This window comes from Lichenostomus cassidix, chromosome 5 (assembly GCF_008360975.1).
Source record: "Lichenostomus cassidix isolate B80296 chromosome 5, HeHo_3.0, whole genome shotgun sequence".
In the NCBI taxonomy this organism is placed as follows: Eukaryota; Metazoa; Chordata; class Aves; order Passeriformes; family Meliphagidae; genus Lichenostomus; species Lichenostomus cassidix.
The window spans coordinates 62,222,052-62,242,570 of NC_139486.1; the positions used below are offsets into that span (position 1 = coordinate 62,222,052).

At 55.7% G+C, this 20,519-nt stretch overlaps 2 protein-coding genes and 1 long non-coding RNA gene across 3 annotated transcripts in view; 2 read left to right on the forward strand and 1 right to left on the reverse strand.

The window, feature by feature from the left end:
• Positions 1–2,483, forward strand: part of LOC146436999 (uncharacterized) — a 99,185-nt gene extending 96,702 nt beyond the window's left edge. Inside the window, exon 2 of the long non-coding RNA XR_014852795.1 lies at positions 1,629–2,483. This is a non-coding gene — a long non-coding RNA (uncharacterized LOC146436999). The remainder of the gene's footprint in view (positions 1–1,628) is intronic.
• Positions 2,484–7,822: 5,339 nt separating this feature from the next.
• Positions 7,823–9,209, forward strand: LOC146437012 (uncharacterized). The gene is made up of 3 exons (XM_085063868.1): positions 7,823–8,076; positions 8,571–8,831; positions 8,992–9,209. The coding sequence occupies exons 1-3, from the start codon at positions 7,823–7,825 to the stop codon at positions 9,179–9,181; spliced, it is 705 nt and encodes a 234-aa protein (XP_084919994.1). The 3' UTR covers positions 9,182–9,209.
• Positions 9,210–10,452: 1,243 nt separating this feature from the next.
• On the reverse strand, positions 10,453–15,752 carry LOC146437013 (scavenger receptor cysteine-rich type 1 protein M130-like). Its single transcript, XM_085063869.1, has 12 exons — positions 14,897–15,752; positions 14,505–14,825; positions 14,096–14,416; positions 13,719–14,021; positions 13,261–13,644; positions 12,452–13,210; positions 12,160–12,363; positions 11,780–11,917; positions 11,535–11,630; positions 11,237–11,320; positions 10,862–11,002; positions 10,453–10,680 (listed from the first exon to the last, which is right to left on the reverse strand). The coding sequence occupies exons 1-12, from the start codon at positions 14,946–14,948 to the stop codon at positions 10,562–10,564; spliced, it is 2,922 nt and encodes a 973-aa protein (XP_084919995.1). The 5' UTR covers positions 14,949–15,752; the 3' UTR covers positions 10,453–10,561.
• Positions 15,753–20,519: the final 4,767 nt, after the last annotated feature.

Here is a 20,519-nt window from a genome sequence, read left to right on the forward strand (position 1 = left end):
CTGGTAGTCGAGGTGCCAGGAGGAGTTGTGCTTCTGTGCCAATTACCTCTGAGGCAGCTTGGACTCCTTCATATGCTGCTAGGATTTCTTTCTCTGTTGGGGTGTAGTTGGCTTCAGACCCTCTGTAACTTCGGCTCCAAAATCCCAATGGACGACCCCGAGTCTCACCAGGCACCTTCTGCCAAAGGCTCCAGGACAGGCCATGGCTCCCAGCTGCAGAGTAAAGCACATTCTTTACTTCTGGCCCTGTCCTGACTGGGCCAAGGGCTACTGCATGAGCAATCTCCTGCTTGATCTGGGTGAAAGCTTGCTGTTGTTCAGGGCCCCAGTGGAAATCATTTTTCTTACGGGTAACCAGGTAGAGAGGACTCACAATCTGGCTGTGCTCGGGGATGTGCATTCTCCAAAAGCCTATAGCTCCCAGGAAAGCTTGCGTCTCCTTCTTGTTAGCTGGGGGGGACATTGTGATGATTTTATTGATAACCTCAGTAGGAATCTGACGCCGTCCATCTTGCCACTTCACTCCTAGGAACTGGATCTCTTCGGCAGGCCCTTTGACTTTGCTCTTTTTTATAGCGAAACCGGCTTCCAGGAGAATCTGGATGATTTCCTTTCCTTTCTCAAATACTTCTTCTGCTGTGTTCCCCCACACAATGATGTCATCAATGTATTGCAAATGTTCTGGAGCCCCACTCTTTTCCAATGCAGCCTGGATCAGTCCATGGCAGATGGTGGGACTGTGTTTCCACCCCTGGGGCAGTCGGTTCCACGTGTACTGCACGCCCCTCCAGGTGAAAGCAAACTGAGGTCTGCACTCTGCTGCCAGAGGAATGGAGAAAAATGCATTTGCAATGTCAATAGTGGCATACCACTTTGCTGCTTTAGACTCTAGCTCATACTGGAGCTCCAGCATGTCTGGCACAGCAGCACTCAGAGGTGGAGTCACCTCATTCAAGGCACGATAGTCCACAGTCAATCTCCATTCTCCATCAGATTTTCGCACAGGCCAGATGGGGCTGTGAAAGGATGAGTGGGTCCTGCTGACCACCCCTTGGCTCTCCAGCTCACGGATTAGTTTGTGAATGGGAATCACGGCATCACGAGTTGTCCGGTATTGTCGGCGGTGCACAATGGAGGTTGCAATCTGTACTTGTTGCTCTTCCCCTTTCAGGAGTCCTACTGCAGATGGGTTCTCTGACAGTCCAGGCAAGGTGTTCAATTGTTTTATGCCCTCTGTCTCTACAGCAGTGTGGTGGTTTTGTTGGGCCCAAAACATCAGTGAAGTGTTTTTAACATCTAGGAGAAATTTGGACCCCTCAGAAGCTGTTCTAGTAGGCCTAGGGAGGTGTCTGAGGGGTGGGGTGTGGCACAAAGATGGCTCCTGTGTGTCCTGAGTGCAAATTCTGGAAGTTTTTACATCAAGTCCAGCAGAGCCAATCTCTGATGGCTCTGAAGGTGATGGACATGCTGCCGGCCAAGTTTGGGCCAATTGGAGGTGCTGGTTACGCCTCTGTGAAAACTTATTTAAGAAGAATTCAAAACAAAGCAGGCACGCACTTCTTTCACTTTGTAGTTGGAGGAGGAGGAGGTGGAGGTGAAAATATGTAGAGAGAGACCAGCATGGAGAGTGCCAAGGTCAGTGAAGAAGGTGGGGGAGGAGGTGCTCCAGTGCTGGAGCTGAAAACCCTCTGCTAGCCACAGTGAAGGCCATGGGGCGGCAGGAGGTCCCCCTGCAGCCCATGGAGTCCACAGGAGTGCAGAAATTCTGCCCACAGCCCACGCCAGAAGGGCAGGTGGATGCCTGGAAAAGACTGTGAACCAGTGGGAGTCTCATTTAAGAGTTAAAACTGCAAAGGCCTTGCAAGGGAGAGAAAGGCCTTTTCCTTTCTCCTGGGATGGAAGCAGCCTGGCCTCAGCTCGGGAGAGTCTGCACAGCACCCTATGGACAAAAAGACTCATATTGCAGCAGGATTCAGGCGAGATGTTGCTCATGAGATTGGACCCACGCCAAAGAAGGTCTCAGAGGACTGTGTCTCGTGAGAAGGAGCCCTGGCTGAGTAGAGAACCTCTTTTCCTAATTGGACTGACCAGAGGACCCCTCAGCCTGCCCCCTGTCTGTGTTGCTGGTTTGGAAAGAGGGAAAGGGGGGAAGGTGAGAGCAGAGACTGCTTCTTAAGAGGGTGGGGGTGAGAGCAGAAAACTGTCTGGAGAGAGAGAGAGACAAGTAGACATAAAGAGTATTTGTAGTAGAAGAATTGTAGTGATGAATAAATTTGAAAATCTGCTCTGTGGACTGAAAAGAGGTCCCACACCCTGCCCCCCCACCCAGCTTGTTGACTGTAAAGGAGGAAAGGGGGTGAATACTATAGGTTCTTAAGAGGGAGGGGGGATTGAACAAAAAACTGTATGAAAAGTTTATTTTGGCCTGCATTTATCCTCCAACTCTGTTAGGTAATTAAACACTTTTTGCAACTTTAAGCTTGAAGCCTGTTTGCCCTTTTTCGTGCGTCCTCCTGGCAAATGTCCTTGTCTCGAACCCATGACAAGCAGCTATCCCAAATGCCCACTTGAGTCTCTTTGGGTCTTTGAAATATCCATTTCGGAGGAAGTCTATACCCAAAATACATGGAGCCTCTGGGCCAGTCACAATGGAATGTTCTTTCCACTCTCTTCCAGTCAGGCTCACCTCAGCTTTCACCAGGGTCAAGTCTTGTGATCCTCCTGTCACGCCGGAAATACAAACAGGTTCTGTCCCCACATGTCGCGATGGGATTATCGTGCATTGTGCACCAGTGTCAACTAAAGCCTCGTATTCTTGTGGCTCTGATGTGCCAGGCCACTGAATCCACACTGTCCAAAAAATTCGGTTTTCCCTGGCCTCTACCTGGCTAGAGGCAGGGCCCCTCTAACCATGGTGGGCATTCATGTTAGAGGTTCCTTCAAGGGAATCAGACATGTTGAGCAGAGCTACTTCCCTTCTGGTGGAGTTCCCTCTCTGAGTCTTGCCCTCCTTCAATTCACGCACTCGTCGTGCCAGGACAGCAGTGGGTTGTCCATCCCACCTGTTCATGTTTTCTCCACTGTCACACAGGAAATACCACAACTCACGTCGAGGGATATATCCAGTTCTCATAGCTGAGTAGCATCTGCGTGGGGTAACAGAACCTCTGATCTGTACTGCTGAGATTTGGAGAAGGCTGTCTTTAATCTCTTTACTGAGTTTCTCCTGATTCTTCTCTATCTTATTGTGGTGGTTTTTATTGGCCCAAAACATCAGCGAAGTGTTTTTAACATCTAGGAGAAATTTGGACCCCTCAGAAGCTGTTCTAGTAGGCCTAGGGAGGTGTCTGAGGGGTGGGGTGTGGCACAAAGATGGCTCCTGTGTGTCCTGAGTGCAAGTTCTGGAAGCTTTTACATCAAGTCCAGCAGAGCCAATCTCTGATGGCTCTGAAGGTGATGGACATGCTGCCGGCCAAGTTTGGGCCAATTGGAGGTGCTGGTTACGCCTCTGTGAAAACATATTTAAGAAAAAGTCAAAACAAAGCAGGTGCGCACTTCTTTCACTTTGTAGTTGGAGGAGGAGGAGGTGGAGGTGAAAATATGTAGAGGGAGAACAGCATGGAGAGTGCCAAGGTCAGTGAAGAAGGTGGGGGAGGAGGTGCTCCGGTGCTGGAGCTGAAAACCCTCTGCTAGCCACAGTGAAGGCCATGGGGGGGCAGGAGGTCCCCCTGCAGCCCATGGAGTCCACAGGAGTGCAGAAATTCTGCCCACAGCCCACGCCAGAAGGCAGGTGGATGCCTGGAAAAGACTGTGAACCAGTGGGAGTCTCATTTAAGAGTTAAAACTGCAAAGGCCTTGCAAGAGAGAGAAAGGCCTTGCTCCTGGCATGGAAGCAGCCTGGCCTCAGCTTGGGAGAGTCTGCACAGCACCCTATGGACAAAAAGACTCATGTTGCAGCAGAATTTCGGGCGGGATGTTGCTCATGAGATTGGACCCACGCCAAAGAAGGTCTCAGAGGACTGTCTCTCGTGGGAAGGACCCCTGGCTGAGTAGAGAACCTCTTTTCCTGATTGGACTGACCAGAGGACCCCTCAACCTGCCCCCTGTCTGCGTTGCTGGTTTGGAAAGAGGGAAAGGGTGGGGGGGGGTGAGTGCAGAGACTGCTTCTTAAGAGGATGGGGGTGAGAGCAGAGAACTGTCTGGAGAGAGAGACAAGTAGAGATAAAGAGTATTTGTAGTAGAAGAATTGTAGTGATGAATAAATTTGAGAATCTGCTCTGTGGACTGAAAAGAGACCCCACACCCTGCCCCCCCCACCCGGCTTGTTGACTGTAAAGGAGGAAAGGGGGTGAATACTATAGGTTCCTAAGAGGGAGGGGGGACTGAACAAAAAACTGTATGAAAAGTTTATTTTAGCCTGCATTTATCCTCCAACTCTGTTAGGTAATTAAACACTTGTTGCAACTTTAAGCTTGAAGCCTGTTTGTCTTTTTTTCGTGCGTCCTACTGGCAAATGTCCTTGTCTCGAACCCATGACAAGCAGCTATCCCAAATGCCCACTTGAGTCCCTTTGGGTCTTTGAAATATCCATTTCAGAGGAAGTCTATACCCAAAATACATGGAGCCTCTGGGCCAGTCACAATGGAATGTTCTTTCCACTCTCTTCCAGTCAGGCTCACCTCAGCTTTCACGAGGGTCAAGTCTTGTGATCCTCCTGTAACGCCGGAAATAGAAACAGGTTCTGTCCCCACATGTCGCGATGGGATTATCGTGCATTGTGCACCAGTGTCAACTAAAGCCTCGTATTCTTGTGGCTCTGATGTGCCAGGCCACCGAATCCACACTGTCCAAAAAATTCGGGTTTCCCTGGCCTCTACCTGGCTAGAGGCAGGGCCCCTCTAACCATGGTGGGCATTCGTGTTAGAGGTTCCTTCAAGGGAATCAGACATGTTGAGCAGAGCTACTTCCCTTCTGGTGGAGTTCCCTCTCTGAGTCTTGCCCTCCTTCAATTCACGCACTCGTCGTGCCAGGACAGCAGTGGGTTGTCCATCCCACCTGTTCATGTTTTCTCCACTGTCACACAGGAAATACCACAACTCACGTCGAGGGATATATCCAGTTCTCATAGCTGAGGAGCGTCTGCGTGGCGTAACAGAACCTCTGATCTGTAGTGCTGAGATTTGGAGAAGGCTGTCTTTAATCTCTTTACCGAGTTTCTCATGATTCTTCTCTATCTTATTTTCTAGTTTCTGCAGATTTGTTTCCACAGCTGAGATTCTTGCATTCATTGGGCTATGCACGACATCTGCATACGCTCGGAGTTTCCTTGTCATATCACGCACAGTCTCATGCCCGTCACCTCGCTTCATAATGGCTAAAGCAGAAGCATACCCTGCTGGCCCAAGCTTTAGGAGTTTCCGCCACATCACAGGTGTACATTCTATCCTATCTGGGTCTATAATCGGATCTGGGTTTGCTATGTCCTCTGAGAAGACAATTTCTACCACCGCCATTTCTCTCAAGCGTTGAATCTCTTGTTCTATGGTTCTCCACTGGGTTTGTTGCGAATAGAGATCGTCGGGATGTAGGTATCTTTCCCTCGCAGCTCTGATAGCTCGTCTCCAGAGGCTGCTGCAGTCAGGCCCATCTCGTATAGTTTGGTTGATATCTGGGTCACGTGACACAGTCCCTAAATGCCTCGCCTCAGTAGGATCTAGAAGTGTAACTTCGCCTGCAGCATCCCAAAGACGGACTAACCAACTAACCACAGATTCATCATCTCGTTGGACATAATCTTTTCTCAGGCTGTGAAGGTCTCTCACATTCATGGATTCAACAATGACCTCCGACTCAGTTGCTGACCTTGAGGGTCCCTCCCCACTGTCATCTGGGCGATCAGTCTTAACTTGGGCTTTCCTGCTCCTTGTAACAGGAGCAACTGCCACTGGCTTAGGCTCCCTTCCTTCCTGTTCTAGAATATCCCACAGTGTACGATAAGCATATGCCAGGGCCCAACATATTGCACTGCAGTTGTCTCTGCACTTCTCTTTCAGATACTTCCCCACCTCAGCTGGTCTCGGGATTTGTCCAGGGGGAAATTCCCAGTCTATTGGATCAGAGAATTTCTTTAAAGTTTTACCTATGTTCTCCCATACTCCACACCATTCACATTTCCTCACATCTGGATTAGGTGCCTGCTCCTGCTCAGCCCCTCTGGACTTCTCAGCCCTCATTCTGGTAAAACTGAACATCATATACATGCAACCTCCTAGGTAAAGCACCTGTACTACCAAGTTAATGGTCTCTTGAACATCCAGGGGAAACTGAATATTCTCAAAAGATGATCTACCAGATTTAAAGGGAAAGAGATGGGTGAGGAGCCAGGAAGCTTCACCCTCTACTTCTCTAGCAGGTTGGGTAATATTACTAACAAAACTCCAAAACAGGTTACTAAAACTAGAGGAGGAAACTAACAGAGCATGTACATCTTTAACTGTTTCCCATACCTTCTTACAGATCGTCAGTATCACACACATTACTATAACAAGCCGGAGTCGTGTCCCTGATTGGTGGAAATTATACATTAGGGACAGGATTGCCCCTACCTGTTGGTAGGGAAACAAACCTATGTGCCAAACAGACAGTATTACATCAAACAACCTCCCATCAAACAGCATAGTGACTACTGATGGCTGTAATTCAATACCAAGCGTTTAAAACCAGAATGCAATTATTAGGATTTTTTCTTCACTTTCTCTAACCCCACAAAAGGTGTAGAACAAGTAGTCAAGGCCCCCTAAGTTGGGCACCAAACACTGTCCCGGGTTAATGATAAAACTCTCTCTCCTCCGAGAGCGAAGGGCCCTGACACCCCCTCCCCCACCCACAACAGAGCCTCTTAGATGGAAGTGAAGAAAAAACTATTTCTTTGACAAAACCACGCAGAGTGCCCTGCAGGGCACAGGGGAAGGGGAAAACCAAGGTGAAAAGAAGTTATTCAACCTGATTAAAAAAAAGTCCTTTTCCTCAGACGCGGCCCCTCTCCTCCTCTCCCCCCCGGGACCTGTTGTAAGGCACCTTACTAGCTGCTTTGCAGTATTTGGCAAACTCAAAGCTATCAAAACAGACAATGGACCTGCTTATTGTAGTGCCTTGTTAAAAATATACATGCAACTCTGGGACATAAAGCATACTACAGGAATTCCTCACTCCCCGACAGGGCAGGCAATGGTAGAACGAGCAAATGCGACATTAAAAGGTTACTTGGCTAAACATAAAGAGGTTTCAGATAGTAGAGAAAGGTTTTCTAAAACCCTGTTTGTACTAAATCACCTGTGCATATTTGGTGATCAGGACCTACCGCCTATCTTAATGCATTACCAGGGAGTGGTGCAGCCACCGGTACCACACATGAAGGTCCTGTATAAGGACCCCAAGACAGGCATGTGGGAGGGTCCAGTAGGTTAGCACCTCCCCTTCAACCGCGGGAAACGATTCAAGAAGATATCATTACAATGGCAAATCTTATCAAACGCGGCCGCCAAAGGATAAGGGAGATCCTAGGAACATCGCCAGGGGAAATACAGGTACCATTGAAGCTGGATGAGCTGAATTGGTACTTACAGAATTCTATGGAACTCCAAGCAGCGCTGCTGGAAGAGGGAACACTTATCAGTATCCGACCTCTCCAGCCTCCTACGCTGGCGTGGATGTCCAACCACCGATGGTTGGTAAAGCCAGTGCGGTCAGCCCCCCCGCTCTCAGGGGCGGTGACTGTCTATACAGAGCCGGCAAACACTCCCGTACAGCTGCTGCGACGTGGATGGAGGAGAAGCAATGGCGACACAAAATCATTCCCGCAACATCAGAGGACTCGTTACAAACCCTAGAACTGTCGGCAGTGGTCTGGGTCTTTACCAACTGGATGAGCCAACCTGTTAACATCGTCACAGACTCACTTTACGTTGCAGATATTGCCAACAGAATCGAGCAAGCGATGATTAGAGATGTTCAAAAGCGCCGACTAGTGGAACTCCTGATGGCACTTAAGCGCTCCATTGACCAAAGGACAGACCCGTATGCCGTGCTACATATAAGGAGTCATCAATGGTCAAAAGGAATGTAGAATAGCCAGCAAGAATGCAGAAAACCAGACAAAAAGTTAATATGTATCTATACATAGGGCAAGCAGCCAGATTTAGGACGTTGAAACAAACACCAATAATGATGCGTGGTTACAGAATATGCATTATCTAATTAACCACACTATAAGAATGTATGCTGAAGCTCAAATAAACGAAGCTTGTTGCGCACTCATATTGGGTGGTCGAGTCATCCTTGTCTCGGCACGCACGGACGGCACGGAGCGCTGAGCGGGGCCGCTGGCTGGAGGCACCCGAAGCGGAGGGCGGTGTGTGCCTGGCTGGCTGCTGCCTCGGGCACAGGGGACAGGAGCTTGCCGGCTCCACGGATACCCCTGGGGACACTCGGGCCGCCTCTGAGGGTCTTTCCGAGAGGTTCCCTTTTACCTGTCCTATTCCCACCTCACCGGCTCCTGCTGCTGCTGCCAGGACCTCACCCGCTGCACTGCCCTTCCCCCCTGGAGCAGCTCACCAAGTGGAGGCCAAAGCCCTCCTTGCCCGTTTCCCTCAGCCCCACAGGCTGGGGAGCTGCCGGCTGTCGGGCGCCTGCTGCCCAGCCCTGGCTGCGCAGCTGCTGCAGGGGCCCCGTCTCACCTGCCTGGACCTGAGTGACAACGAGCTGCAAGCCGACGGCGTCCTGCAGCTCTGCCACAAGCTCCGGCATCCCGCCTGCCCGCTGCGGAGCCTGGGGTGAGGGCTCTGCCACGGCCCTTTCCCCGCCCGGCATCCCCGAGCTGGGCAGCGGATGCTGCGGGACAGGCAGGGATGCACCTGCATCGCGGCTGCTTCAGCTCCTCCCTCCCCACAACCTCCAACACCTTCTCCTCTTTCCTGCATCCTTCCCACCGAGGCTGAGCACGGACGGCTTCAGCAAGGCCCTGCTGCAGGAACTGGATGCCCTGCGGGCACTGCAGCCCGCCCTGAAGATTGGGAACCTCCTGGAGCCGGCTGGGGCCATGGCCCGGCTGCCCTGCCACCGCGGGGTCCTGCTGCGGGGCAGGAAGGCGCTTCCCTCCTTCAGGAGACCTCCCCTCCTTTAGGAAAATTCCTTCCAACACCCACAGCCATTCCCAGTCCATTGAGGGGTCCTCTGGTCAGTCCAATCAGGAAAAGAGGTTCTCTACTCAGCCAGGGGTCCTTCCCACGAGAGACAGTCCTCTGGGAACTTCTTTGGCGTGGGTCCAATCTCATGAGCAACATCCTGCCTGAATCCTGCTGCAACGTGAGTTTTGTTGTCCATAGGGTGCTGTGCAGACTCTCCCAAGCTGAGGCCAGGCTGCTTCCATGCCAGGAGCAAGGCCTTTCTCTCTCTTGCAAGGCCTTTGCAGTTTTAACTCTTAAATGAGACTCCCACTGGTTCACAGTCTTTTCCAGGCATCCACCTGCCCTTCTGGCGTGGGCTGTGGGCAGAATTTCTGCACTCCTGTGGACTCCATGGGCTGCAGGGGGACCTCCTGCCCCCCCATGGCCTTCACTGTGGCTAGCAGAGGGTTCTTCAGCTCCAGCACTGGAGCACCTCGTCCTCCACCTTCTTCACTGACCTTGGCACTCTCCATGCTGTTCTCCCTCTACGTATTTTCACCTCCACCTCCTCCTCCTCCAACTACAAAGTGAAAGAAGTGCGTGCCTGCTTTGTTTAGAATTTTTCTTAAATATGTTTTCACAGAGGCGTAACCAGCACCTCCAATTGGCCCAAACTTGGCCAGCAGCATGTCCATCACCTTCTGAGCCATCAGAGATTGGCTCTGCTGGACTTGATGTAAAAACGTCCAGAACGTGCACCCAGGACCCACAGGAGACATCTTTGTACCACACCCCACACTTCAGACACGTCTCCAGGCCTACCACACCAGCTTTTGAGGGGTCCAAATTTCTCTTAGATGTTAAAAATACTTCACTGATGTTTTAGGCTAATCAAAACCACCACACCACCCATGGGGCATATGGAGAAGATCCTGCTGCCTCTGCGGGGGCTGGTCCTGCCCTCTCCCTTTTTCCCTCAGCCTTTCTGGGAACAGTTGTGTGCATTTGGCAGTGCCAAATAAAGATCCCACAGCCAATCCCAGCAATCCCCCTGCGCTCTTCCCCGTAAGCCCACCATGACCAGGGATGTGTCAGTGGTTCCAGTTCCTGCCACAAATCCCCAAGGGAAGGCTGGTGTCCCCGGGATGGAGGTTCTAGCCTCAAGGGAGGTCCAAGCATTGGGAATGACTCTCTGACACTTTCGCATTTTAATAGGAACAAAGGGAAATTCACATCGAAATCAAATGATTTCCCAAAGGAAGAATACTTTTCCTGCAGTTCTGCCGTGCTGGGAACAGACAGGTGACCTCTGTGGGCAAGGCCACACTGCCTGGTGACAGGGCCACCCCACGCTGTCGCACACATGTCCCCAGGGAAGCAGCATGGCCAGGACATCCTCATGGTGACGTTCCCAGGATGCTGCTGCTGCCGACATCATCATAGTCCGTGTGATCCGGGGGCTGTTCCGGGGGGTCCCTGGTGGCTCCTGGGGGACTTGGAGGGGAGTCGATCCCACCTTGGGGACAGCACAGAAAGGTGCCTCAGGGTGGCAGCTCCGTGTCCCCTCTGACCTAACCCACCTGGGATCTGGCTGCAGCACCCTTGGATCTGTCGCTGGATCCCTGCCCACCCCCACAGCCAAACCCTGCCATGCAGAGGCTCTGCAGAGGCAACAGGGCAGCTGGGATCCCTTTTACCTGTGGGGAGGACACGGATCCACCTCCTCCATGCCACTCCCTCAGAGATGTCCCCAGTGCTGGGAGCAGGGGACTCTTCTGCCACATCCAGGGCATCATCATAGCCATCCAGGGTTCCATGCTCGGGCCGGGCAGGGGGACCTGGGACAGGCACAGTGGTCCATGGCAGCGACCCAGTGGCCGTGACAGGGGTCATGCTGTGCCATCACCTCCAGCATTGCCACCAGGCATGCTCTGGTGGCCCTCGGATCCCCCTGGGAAAGACGTTACTTTGCTGCACAATAACAAGGGGGGAAGTGGCTCCCTCAGCTCCCCAATCCCGGTGTGTCCTCTGTCCCTTGTGATCCCCGTGGGCTTCCTGCCCTGTGCTCCTACCTGGGGCTGCCTCGGTGTCACTTCCCTCCATGCTGTCCTCAGTGTAATACGGCAGCTTCTTCACCGATCCCTCTGACACAGAGCCTGCAGGGGGTAAAGAGGGACTCAGCAGAGGCCTCAAGTGGCACCGCAGGTGGCACAACCTCACACGGCACGGGAGGAGCTGCCACGGGACCGAGGGAAAGCCCCAGCCCATGGCGAGGAGCCAGGGCCAGGCCACCAGGACCCGGAGCTGCCGTGGGGCTGTGGCGCAGAGTCCTCTCTCCGGGCACAGCTGGGGCACTCGGGCTGCACCCACCTGGGCCACTGGGCACCTCCTGGTACTCGGGCATTGCCGTGTAGTCCAGCTCCTCGTAGACAGCGTTGGAGATGGCATCTGCAGCTCTGCCAGCGCCTGCAATGACAGGCAGCACTTACCTGGGGCCATGGGCACCCTGGGGGGCACCAGGACCACCCCTGCCCACCTTCTGAGCTGTTCTGCAGGGCGGGAGCCCCAGAACCCGCAAACCGGCTCTCTCCTGGCACCCACCCGCCGGGACCCACCTCGGCGCCAGGCGCGGGCACGGCACAGCAGCGTGGCCAGGGCACCCAGGGCCAGGCACAGCAGCGTCCCCAGCACCACACACAGAACAGCTGGCACGGACACAGTCCCCACGGCCCGGGTGGTTCTGATGGGGATGCCTGTGGGTTACGGGCAAGCAGTGAGGGGAGGGGGATCCCAGCCAGCCCGGCGTAGGGGGTGCCGGCACCGGCAGGGATACCTGTGCTGCTGGCGTTGTCCGGATACGGGTGGTGGCTGTCTCAGGGTGCCATCAGTGTCCTCCTCCTCAAGCCACGTAGGCGTCCCCGCCAGGGCTGCGCTCTGCAAGCGCCAGGGTGCCGGGGACACCCCAGAGCGAGCGAGCGTCCTCCTCACAGCCCACCCACGCCAGCCAGGCGGGGGCTGGCTGCTGGGCAGGGCCGGGCGACAGCCACCCCCTGTGCCCACAGCCCAGCTGGCGGGAGAAGGTGCCAGCAGTGCTGTGCTGGTTTGTTGGCGCACACGCGTCCCCAGGTGTCGTTGCGGGACACCTCCAGGTACCCGCGGCAGCGCCCGCTGCCACCCGCCAGCCGCACGGAGAGCTGCTCTGCAAGAGGTGCGGGGGGGTCACGGCACAGCCCAGAAGCCCCCGGGGGGCTCTGCCGCACCCTGAGCTGGGGGCGCCCAGCACCCACCTGAGCACACGGCCCCTGCCCCGCCGCCGCGCTCGCACTCGTGCCCTTCCGAGCGCCCGCATTCCCAGAGAGACTCCTCGCTCCCGGAGCACTCGGGGATGTACGGCCACAACGGCCCCGGGCCAGGAGCGAAGCGCGCCGAGCTCGGGGCCTCCAGCGCCGTGCCGCATCCCAGCTCCCGGCACACAACGGCCGCGTCCTGCAGGTCCCAGCCTTCCTGGCACACGCTGCTCCACCTGCCACCGGAATACACCTCCACCCGCCCGGCGCAGCGCCCAGAGCTCCCCGCCAGCCTCACCCGTCGGCTGCCTGCGGGCATGGAAGGACCCTGCTGGGGTGGCTGCTTGGGGCATCGGCACCTCCAGCCCTTCTCGGGACACTCACCTGAGCAGACGATGTCTGCCCCGTGAGGAATGCCGGCTGATGCAGTGGTCATATATCTTTCAAAGGATTCAAAATCGAAATCGTCCTTCCCTTTGGTCCTATTGGTCAGCATGGTGGTCATGCCCTGGATGGTTTTGATCACCCTTTGCATGATGGCCCGCTCCGTTCTGTTCAGTGCATACAGCCTGGCCTCGCCAGAGACAGCTTCGCTCTTGTCTACCCCTCCACAGCCCAGCTCCCAGCACACTTTGCTGAAATTCCGCGTGATCGAAAGCTCTCCTGGCACACGGCGCCAATCCCCGGAGCTTATGGCCAACTCCAGCCACCCATCACACTGAGTCTCACCCTCCACCAGCCGCAGGGACTCCACCATGCCTGTGAAATGACGTGACTCAGCCCTTCCCATCACCCCAAAACAGCCCTGCCTGCTCTGATCGCAGTGCTTGGGGCGGCCCAAAAGCCCTCAGGGCTCCTCACGCAGGTGCCATACACACCTGAGCAGTTGACGGCGGCGGCGTTTCCAGGGGCGCACGGGGCCTTGCCCAGCACGGCCACGGGGCACTCGCCCGGGTGCCGCTCGCTGCCGCTGCAGCCAAAAGCGTCCGGCCGCAGTGGCCCCTCGCCGCTGCCGAAGGAGCCTCCCGGCGGCACGGCCAAGGCGCGGCCGCAGCCCAGGTGGCGGCACAGGACGTGGGCGTCGGGCAGCTCCCACTCGCTGGCGCACACGGAGCCCCACGTGCCCCGAGCCGCCACCTCCACCCGCCCGGCGCATGCCGAGCTGCTGTTGCCCAGCCGGAAGCCCGTGTAGGCTGTGGCAGAAAGGCCAATGAGGGCGGTGACGCTGCAGGGAGCCCAGCAGCCCCCCGCTGTCCCCGGCACTTACGGGAGCAGATGACGCTGGCGGGGCCGCTGCAGCCCTGGCCCTGGGGCGCTCGCTGGGCGCAGGCACTCAGGAGGGGCTCGCTGCCATTGCACTGGAAGCCCCCCTCCCAGAACGGCCCCCCTCCCGCCCCAAACCGGCCACTGCCGCCCATGGCAAGCGCCGTGCCGCAGCCCAGCTCCCGGCACACCACCTGGGCCACCTTCATGTCCACCTCATCCTCGCACACACGGATCCAGGCCCGCCGCTGCCGCACCTCCAGACGCCCAGCGCACGCTCCATCGCCGCCGACCAGCCGGGAAAACCCTGCGGGAGCAGCACAGCCTCAGTGTCGAGGGTTGTGCGTGAAGTGCCACAGCTCCCCATAGCCTGGCTCCTACCTTGGCAGACAACAGCAGTGTCCAAGTCATGAATGATGCCACTATAGGGTCCCCAGCCACGGATCTCACAGTCCCAGAGCGTGGCCTCATTCCCACTGCAGTTCACCACGACGAGACTGACAGTCCCGATCCCTGGGCCGCAGAGGTCGAGGGCAGAGTAGGCGCCGGCGGCCGAGCCACAGCCCAGCTGCTGGCACACCACCTCAGCGTCCTCCATGTCCCAGCTGTCGTCTGCCACTGAGCCCCAGTGTCCACGCAGCTTCACCTCCACCCTCCCAGCGCAGGGGCTGCTGCCGCCCGCCAGCCTCAGCTCCACGGCATCTGCACCGGAGAACCGACATAGCTCAGCCCTGCCCTGGACGTTCCAGCACAATGCTGGTGGCCCAGCACGTCCAGCGTGTCCCCTCACCTGTGCAGGTCACCCCCACATCCCGATCGTGGCCACACAAGTGCTCTCCCCATCCGAAGTGTGGACACTCCTCCAGCGCATCCTCGGTGCCACGGCAGAACAAGGGCTGGAGCCAGATCCGCCCGCTGCCTGGCCCGAACGGGGCGTACGGGGACGCTTTGGCCACCCGGCCACAGCCCAGCTGCCGGCACACCACCACGGCCCAGCGCGCTTCCCAGTCGAAGTCGAAGACGCAGACGGAGCCCCACTCACCGCTGTGCTTCACCTCCACTCGCCCGGCACAGCGCCCGCCGCCGCCCACCAGGCGCAGCTCCGCGGAGCCTGCGGCACGGACGGAGCTCAGCCGGGCCCGGCACCGCCGCGGGCCCCGCTGCCAGCCGCCCGGCACTCACCCCCGCACAGCCGCACGCACAGCAGCAGCCCCAGCGCCGCCATCGGCCCCATGCCACCGGCCCCGAGCCCAGCGCAGCCACGGGATGTCTCGGCAGCGCCCCAGCCTATGCGGGCAGCAGCACCAGGGCGGCCTTTATGAGGCGCCTGATCGCCCGGCTGCGGGGCCACGGCACCAATAACCTGCTCCGTGCCCAAATATGAGCCTCGGCTCTGCTTCTGGCGTCACACGCCTCGCCACAGGGGGCTGGCACCCGGATGTCCCCGGGGGCACACAGCCCCCCCCGAAACACCTGGGCCGCGGGGGCCCTTCCTGTACCCCCCCGTGGCTCCAACTCCGCTGCTGAAGCCTGGCAGGAGCCATCCTCACGGCGACACACCGCACCCCAAATCCTAACGAGAGCCTCCCCGGGACCAGCCCCAGGTCCGGCAGGAGGCAACGCCCGAAGCCCCCATGCTCGGGGTGCTCCCCTCTCGGGGTGCCCGCAGCCCCCGCGGGGGGTGGCAGCAGCCCCCGGCTCCGCGCGGCGATGGCAGGTGGCAGCTCCCCGGTCCCTCGCGGCGGCGCTGGCACATGGATGGCGCTGCTGCCGCAGCTGTGGCCCCGCGCTCGCCTCGCCGCCAGCGCAGGAAGGAGGCGGTTTACCCCCCGGCGCCTCCCGGCCTCGCCATCGACCCACCGCGGCTCCTGACACCTGCGCTGCCCGCGATAACGCCGCGGCTCCGCGCTGCCCCTGCCCCGCCGCTCCGCTCCCCTGCAGCTCGGCAGCCGCGCCGCTCAGGAAACTTCCCCGCCCCATCATTTACGAGACTCGCTGTCAGCACACTCCCAACGCAGGAAACTCGCACTGCTGCCACCGGCGCCCCTTCAGAGCCGCGGCTCCGCTGACCCACTGTGGCCCCAGTGGCTCCCGAAACCGGGAAGCCCACTCCCGCACCCAGACCTCGCTCACTCATTCGTTCCATCCCGGGGTTAATGATAAAACTCTCTCTCCTCCGAGAGCGAAGGGCCCTGACACCCCCTCCCCCACCCACAACAGAGCCTCTTAGATGGAAGTGAAGAAAAAACTATTTCTTTGACAAAACCACGCAGAGTGCCTTGCAGGGCACAGGGGAAGGGGAAAACCAAGGTGAAAAGGAGTTATTCAACCTGATTAAAAAGTCCTTTTCCTCAGACGCAGCCCCTCTCCTCCTCTCCCCTCCGGGGCCGGGTGGAGCTCCCTGGAGAGCTCTGCTGTCCTCTGGCCCTCCTGGGTCTCTGGGTGGCAAAGCAGATCGAAGAGAAGGGGTCCAAACGAGGAAAAAAGAAAAAAATGGGAAAAAAACGGCAACAGAGCTCACTCCGACCTCCGTCCAGCACGCAGTCTCTGCCGAGACACGAATCCTCCCCCGGAGCGAGGCTTGGGGAAAATGTTTTCTAAACAACCCGCGTTTCTCTCTTCGGCTGGGTGTAGTTAAAGAGACAGGACCACACATTTTTTTACACATTTTTTTCTTTCTTGGGCATATAAGCCAACGATAGGGGATAAAGCATTATCATAACATCAATCCAAGACACCCATGCTACACTCCCAGGTGTCTCACTGAAGAAATCCACTTACTCTTTGTGTTGGTTTGAAAACAAACCAGTGGGAGATCACAAGTCAAGATTGAAATTAAAAATAAGTGAAATAATACAAGGAAAAGCACTGACAAAGTCAGATACAACCTAACACCCTGTTAGGGTGGTAGTAGCAGTCCAACTGAAGTAGTCAAGTTGAAGCGGTGATCCTGTGAAGGTCTAGTCTCCAGCTGAAGATCCAGTGGTAGCTCTGGTCCTCTGGGAACCCAGTAGACAGGGCTCGCTCAGGCAGTTCCAAGGCCAGGTTATATCCACGTGGGAACACCTGGCTCCTCCCTCCTCAGCAGAGCATCTCACAATGGGATAAGTCCATGAGTCACACGGTGGGTCCCTGATGGCCCATTGCCTGTCATGCGGGGTGGGTCATTAGCAAGTGATAATAGCTAAGGATGGCCCATTGCCTGTCATCCGGAGTGGGTGATAGCAGCTAATGGCCCACAGCTGGTGGTAATAGAATACTTAACTACATCAATATTGCAACCTAGGACACTCTTGCATAGGAGCACAGAATCAGCCTGAGCTGCAGCCTCCGAGAAGGGTCCCTGTGCTCTGACCCCTCACATTCCAACCAAAGTCTCTCTCTTCCTCCTGATCCTCGTCTCCTGCTGTCTCTCTCCGCATCCCTCACCCGGATCTTTTGACTCAGGAAAAAGAGGCAAAACTTCACAACCTATATAATTTTAAGTTGTAAAGCCGGCACGTTTATTACAGCGCCGGGCACATGGGAGGTAGCCCTTCAAAGACCTGCGCGCCCGTATATCCCGGTATATATATGGTTACACTGTTACACATTCCTGGAATTTCTCAATCCACTTATACATATGTAAAACCTGTCCCCGCTTCCTATTATAATGAGTTCAAAAGTAATTTCCATATCCTCGAGCCTGTGTAGTTCCGTTTGGTGGGTGGGGGAGGCTCCGGAGGTATTTTCTGAAAGTGGACAGCAGATCCTCTTTAAGGCATGCGTTCTGAGTCTCTGTCCAAAGGCCTAAAAATATATTTGATTTTTTGGGAGCATGGAGGTTACATGAGTATCATAGTCCTTGTTTGGAAAACACAGTGAATGTCAAGTAAACAATACTCTGTTTATTAGGTTATCAAGCTATCAAATACTTGCTACAAGTTATCCTTTAACTTCTGATTCCCTTGAATCACTTTGTTATGCTATGTGTCCGCACATCCCGGCCTCTTGTCTCGGCCTCCCAGCCCGAGCAAAGCGAGCAGCTGGAGCTGCAGCTGCTCCCCACCCACCTGCAGCACAGCAATTCCTCAGCAGCACACCGCGGCGCTCCCTCGCTGTGCGGCGGCGGGAAGAGCTGCGCTGCCCCAGCCCCCCGCGCTGCCGGGCACCGGGCCCGGACTGCTCCGCTGACACACGCACCTGTTGTAAGGCACCTTACTAGCTGCTTTGCAGTATTAGGCAAACCCAAAGCTATCAAGACAGACAATGGACCTGTTTATTGTAGTGCCTTGTTGAAAAAATACATGCAACTCTGGGACATAAAGCATACTACAGGAATTCCTCACTCCCCGACAGGACAGGCAATGGTAGAACGAGCAAATGCGACATTAAAAGGTTACTTGGCTAAACATAAAAAGGTTTCAGATAGTAGAGAAAGGCTTTCTAAAACCCTGTTTGTACTAAATCACTTGTGCATATTTGGTGATCAGGACCTACCGCCTATCTTAATGCATTACCAGGGAGTGGCGCAGCCACCGGTACCACGCATGAAGGTCCTGTATAAGGACCCCAAGACAGGCATGTGGGAGGGTCCAGTAGGTTAGCACCTCCCCTTCAACCGCGGAAAACGATTCAAGAAGATATCATTACAATGGCAAATCTTATCAAACGCGGCCGCCAAAGGATAAGGGAGATCCTAGGAACATCGCCAGGGGAAATACAGGTAACCATTGAAGCTGGATGACCTGAATTGGTACTTACAGAATTCTATGGAACTCCAAGCAGCGCTGCTGGAAGAGGGAACACTCATCAGTATCCGACCTCTCCAGCCTCCTACGCTGGCGTGGATGTCCAACCACCGATGGTTGGTAAAGCCAGTGCGGTCAGCCCCCCCGCTCTCAGGGGCGGTGACTGTCTGTACAGAGCCGGCAAACGCTCCCGTACAGCTGCTGCGACGTGGATGGAGGAGAAGCAATGGCGACACAAAGTCATTCCCACAACACCAGAGGACTCGTTACAAACCCTAGAACTGTCGGCAGTGGTCTGTGTCTTTACCAACTGGATGAGCCAACCTGTTAACATCGTCACAGACTCACTTTACGTTGCAGATATTGCCAACAGAATTGAGGAAGCGATGATTAGAGATGTTCAAAAGCACCGACTAGCGGAACTCCTGATGGCACTTAAGCGCTCCATTGACCAAAGGACAGACCCGTACGCCGTGCTACATATAAGGAGTCATCAATGGTCAAAAGGAATGTAGAATAGCCAGCAAGAATGCAGAAAACCAGACAAAAAGTTAATATGTATCTATACATAGGGCAAGCAGCCAGATTTAGGACGTTGAAACAAACAGCCAATAATGATATGCGGTTACAGAATATGCATTATCTAATTAACCACACTATAAGAATGTATGCTGAAGCTCAAATAAACGAAGCTTGTTTCGCACTCATATTGGGTGGTTGAGTCTTCCTTGTCTCGGCACGCACGGACGGCACGGAGCGCTGAGCGGGGCCGCTGGCTGGAGGCACCCGAACCGGAGGGCGGTGTGTGCCTGGGTGGCTGCTGCCTCGGGCACAGGGGACAGGAGCTTGCCGGCTCCACGGATACCCCTGGGGACACTCGGGCCGCCTCTGAGGGTCTTTCCGAGACGTTCCCTTTGAGCTGCCGTATTCCCACCTCACTGGCCCCTGCTGCTGCTGCTGCTGCCAGGACCTCACCCGCTGCACTGCCCTTCCCACCTGGAGCAGCTCACCAAGTGGAGACAAAGCCCTCCTTGCCCGTTTCCCTCGGCCCTACAGGCTGGGGAGCTGCCAGCTGTCGGGCGCCTGCTGCCCAGCCCTGGCTGCGCAGCTGCTGCAGGGGCCCCGTCTCACCTGCCTGGACCTGAGTGACAACGAGCTGCAAGCCGACGGCGTCCTGCAGCTCTGCCACAAGCTCCGGCATCCCGCCTGCCCGCTGCGGAGCCTGGGGTGAGGGCTCTGCCACGGCCCTTTCCCCGCCCGGCATCCCCGAGCTGGGGAGCGGATGCTGCGGGACAGGCAGGGATGCACCTGCATCGCGGCTGCTTCAGCTCCTCCCTCCCCACAACCTCCAACACCTCCTCTTTCTTGCATCCCCCATGCCCAGGCTGAGCACGGAGGGCTTCAGCCATGCCCTGCTGCAGGAACTGGATGCCCTGCGGGCACTGCAGCCCGCCCTGAAGATTGGGAACCTCCTGGAGGATGACGTGCCGCAGCCATTGGCCAAGGCCCGGCTGCCCTGCCACCGCGGGGTCCTGCTGCGGGGAAGGAAGGCACTCCCCTCCTTCAGGAGACCATCCCTCCTTTAGGAAAAGTCCTTCCAACACCCACAGCCATTCCCAGCCCTGCTCTCCGGGCTGTGAGAGGCTCAGAGCCTGCCCCACTCTCATGGATTTGAGACAGGACATTGTTAGGAGGACGCACGAAAAGAGGGTAACTAGGCTCCAAGCTTAAAGTTACAAAAAGGTGATTTAATTACCTAACAGAATTGGAGGAGAAACGTAAGGCAAAAATAAACTTTTTATACATTATTTTGTTCACTTTTTCCTCTTTCTTAAGAACTTATAGTATTCACTTCTTTTCTTTTCTTTACAATCAACAAGCTGTGTAGGGGACAGGGTGTAGGGTTTCTTTTCAGTCTATAGAGCAGATTCTCAAATTTACTCATCACTACAATTCTTTTACTAGAAATATTCTTTATCTTTACTTGTTTTTCTTTTTCTTCAGACAGTTTTTTTCTGCTCTCACCCCCACCCTCTTAAGAAGCAGTTTCTGCACTTACCCCCCCTTCCTTTTTT

Coding starts and splice junctions, on each gene's coding strand:
- LOC146437013 (XM_085063869.1), bottom strand. CDS start 14,948: ATGGGGCCGATGGCGGCGCTGGGGCTGCTGCTGTGCGTGCGGCTGTGC. Junction 11,918..12,159: donor CCCCCGCCTGGCTGGCGTGG/GTGGGCTGTGAG, acceptor CGTAACCCACAG/GCATCCCCATCAGAACCACC. Junction 11,631..11,779: donor TGCCCGCGCCTGGCGCCGAG/GTGGGTCCCGGC, acceptor CTGTCATTGCAG/GCGCTGGCAGAGCTGCAGAT.
- LOC146437012 (XM_085063868.1), top strand. CDS start 7,823: ATGGAGGAGAAGCAATGGCGACACAAAATCATTCCCGCAACATCAGAG. Junction 8,077..8,570: donor ATTGACCAAAGGACAGACCC/GTATGCCGTGCT, acceptor TGCTGCTGCCAG/GACCTCACCCGCTGCACTGC. Junction 8,832..8,991: donor TGCCCGCTGCGGAGCCTGGG/GTGAGGGCTCTG, acceptor CTTCCCACCGAG/GCTGAGCACGGACGGCTTCA.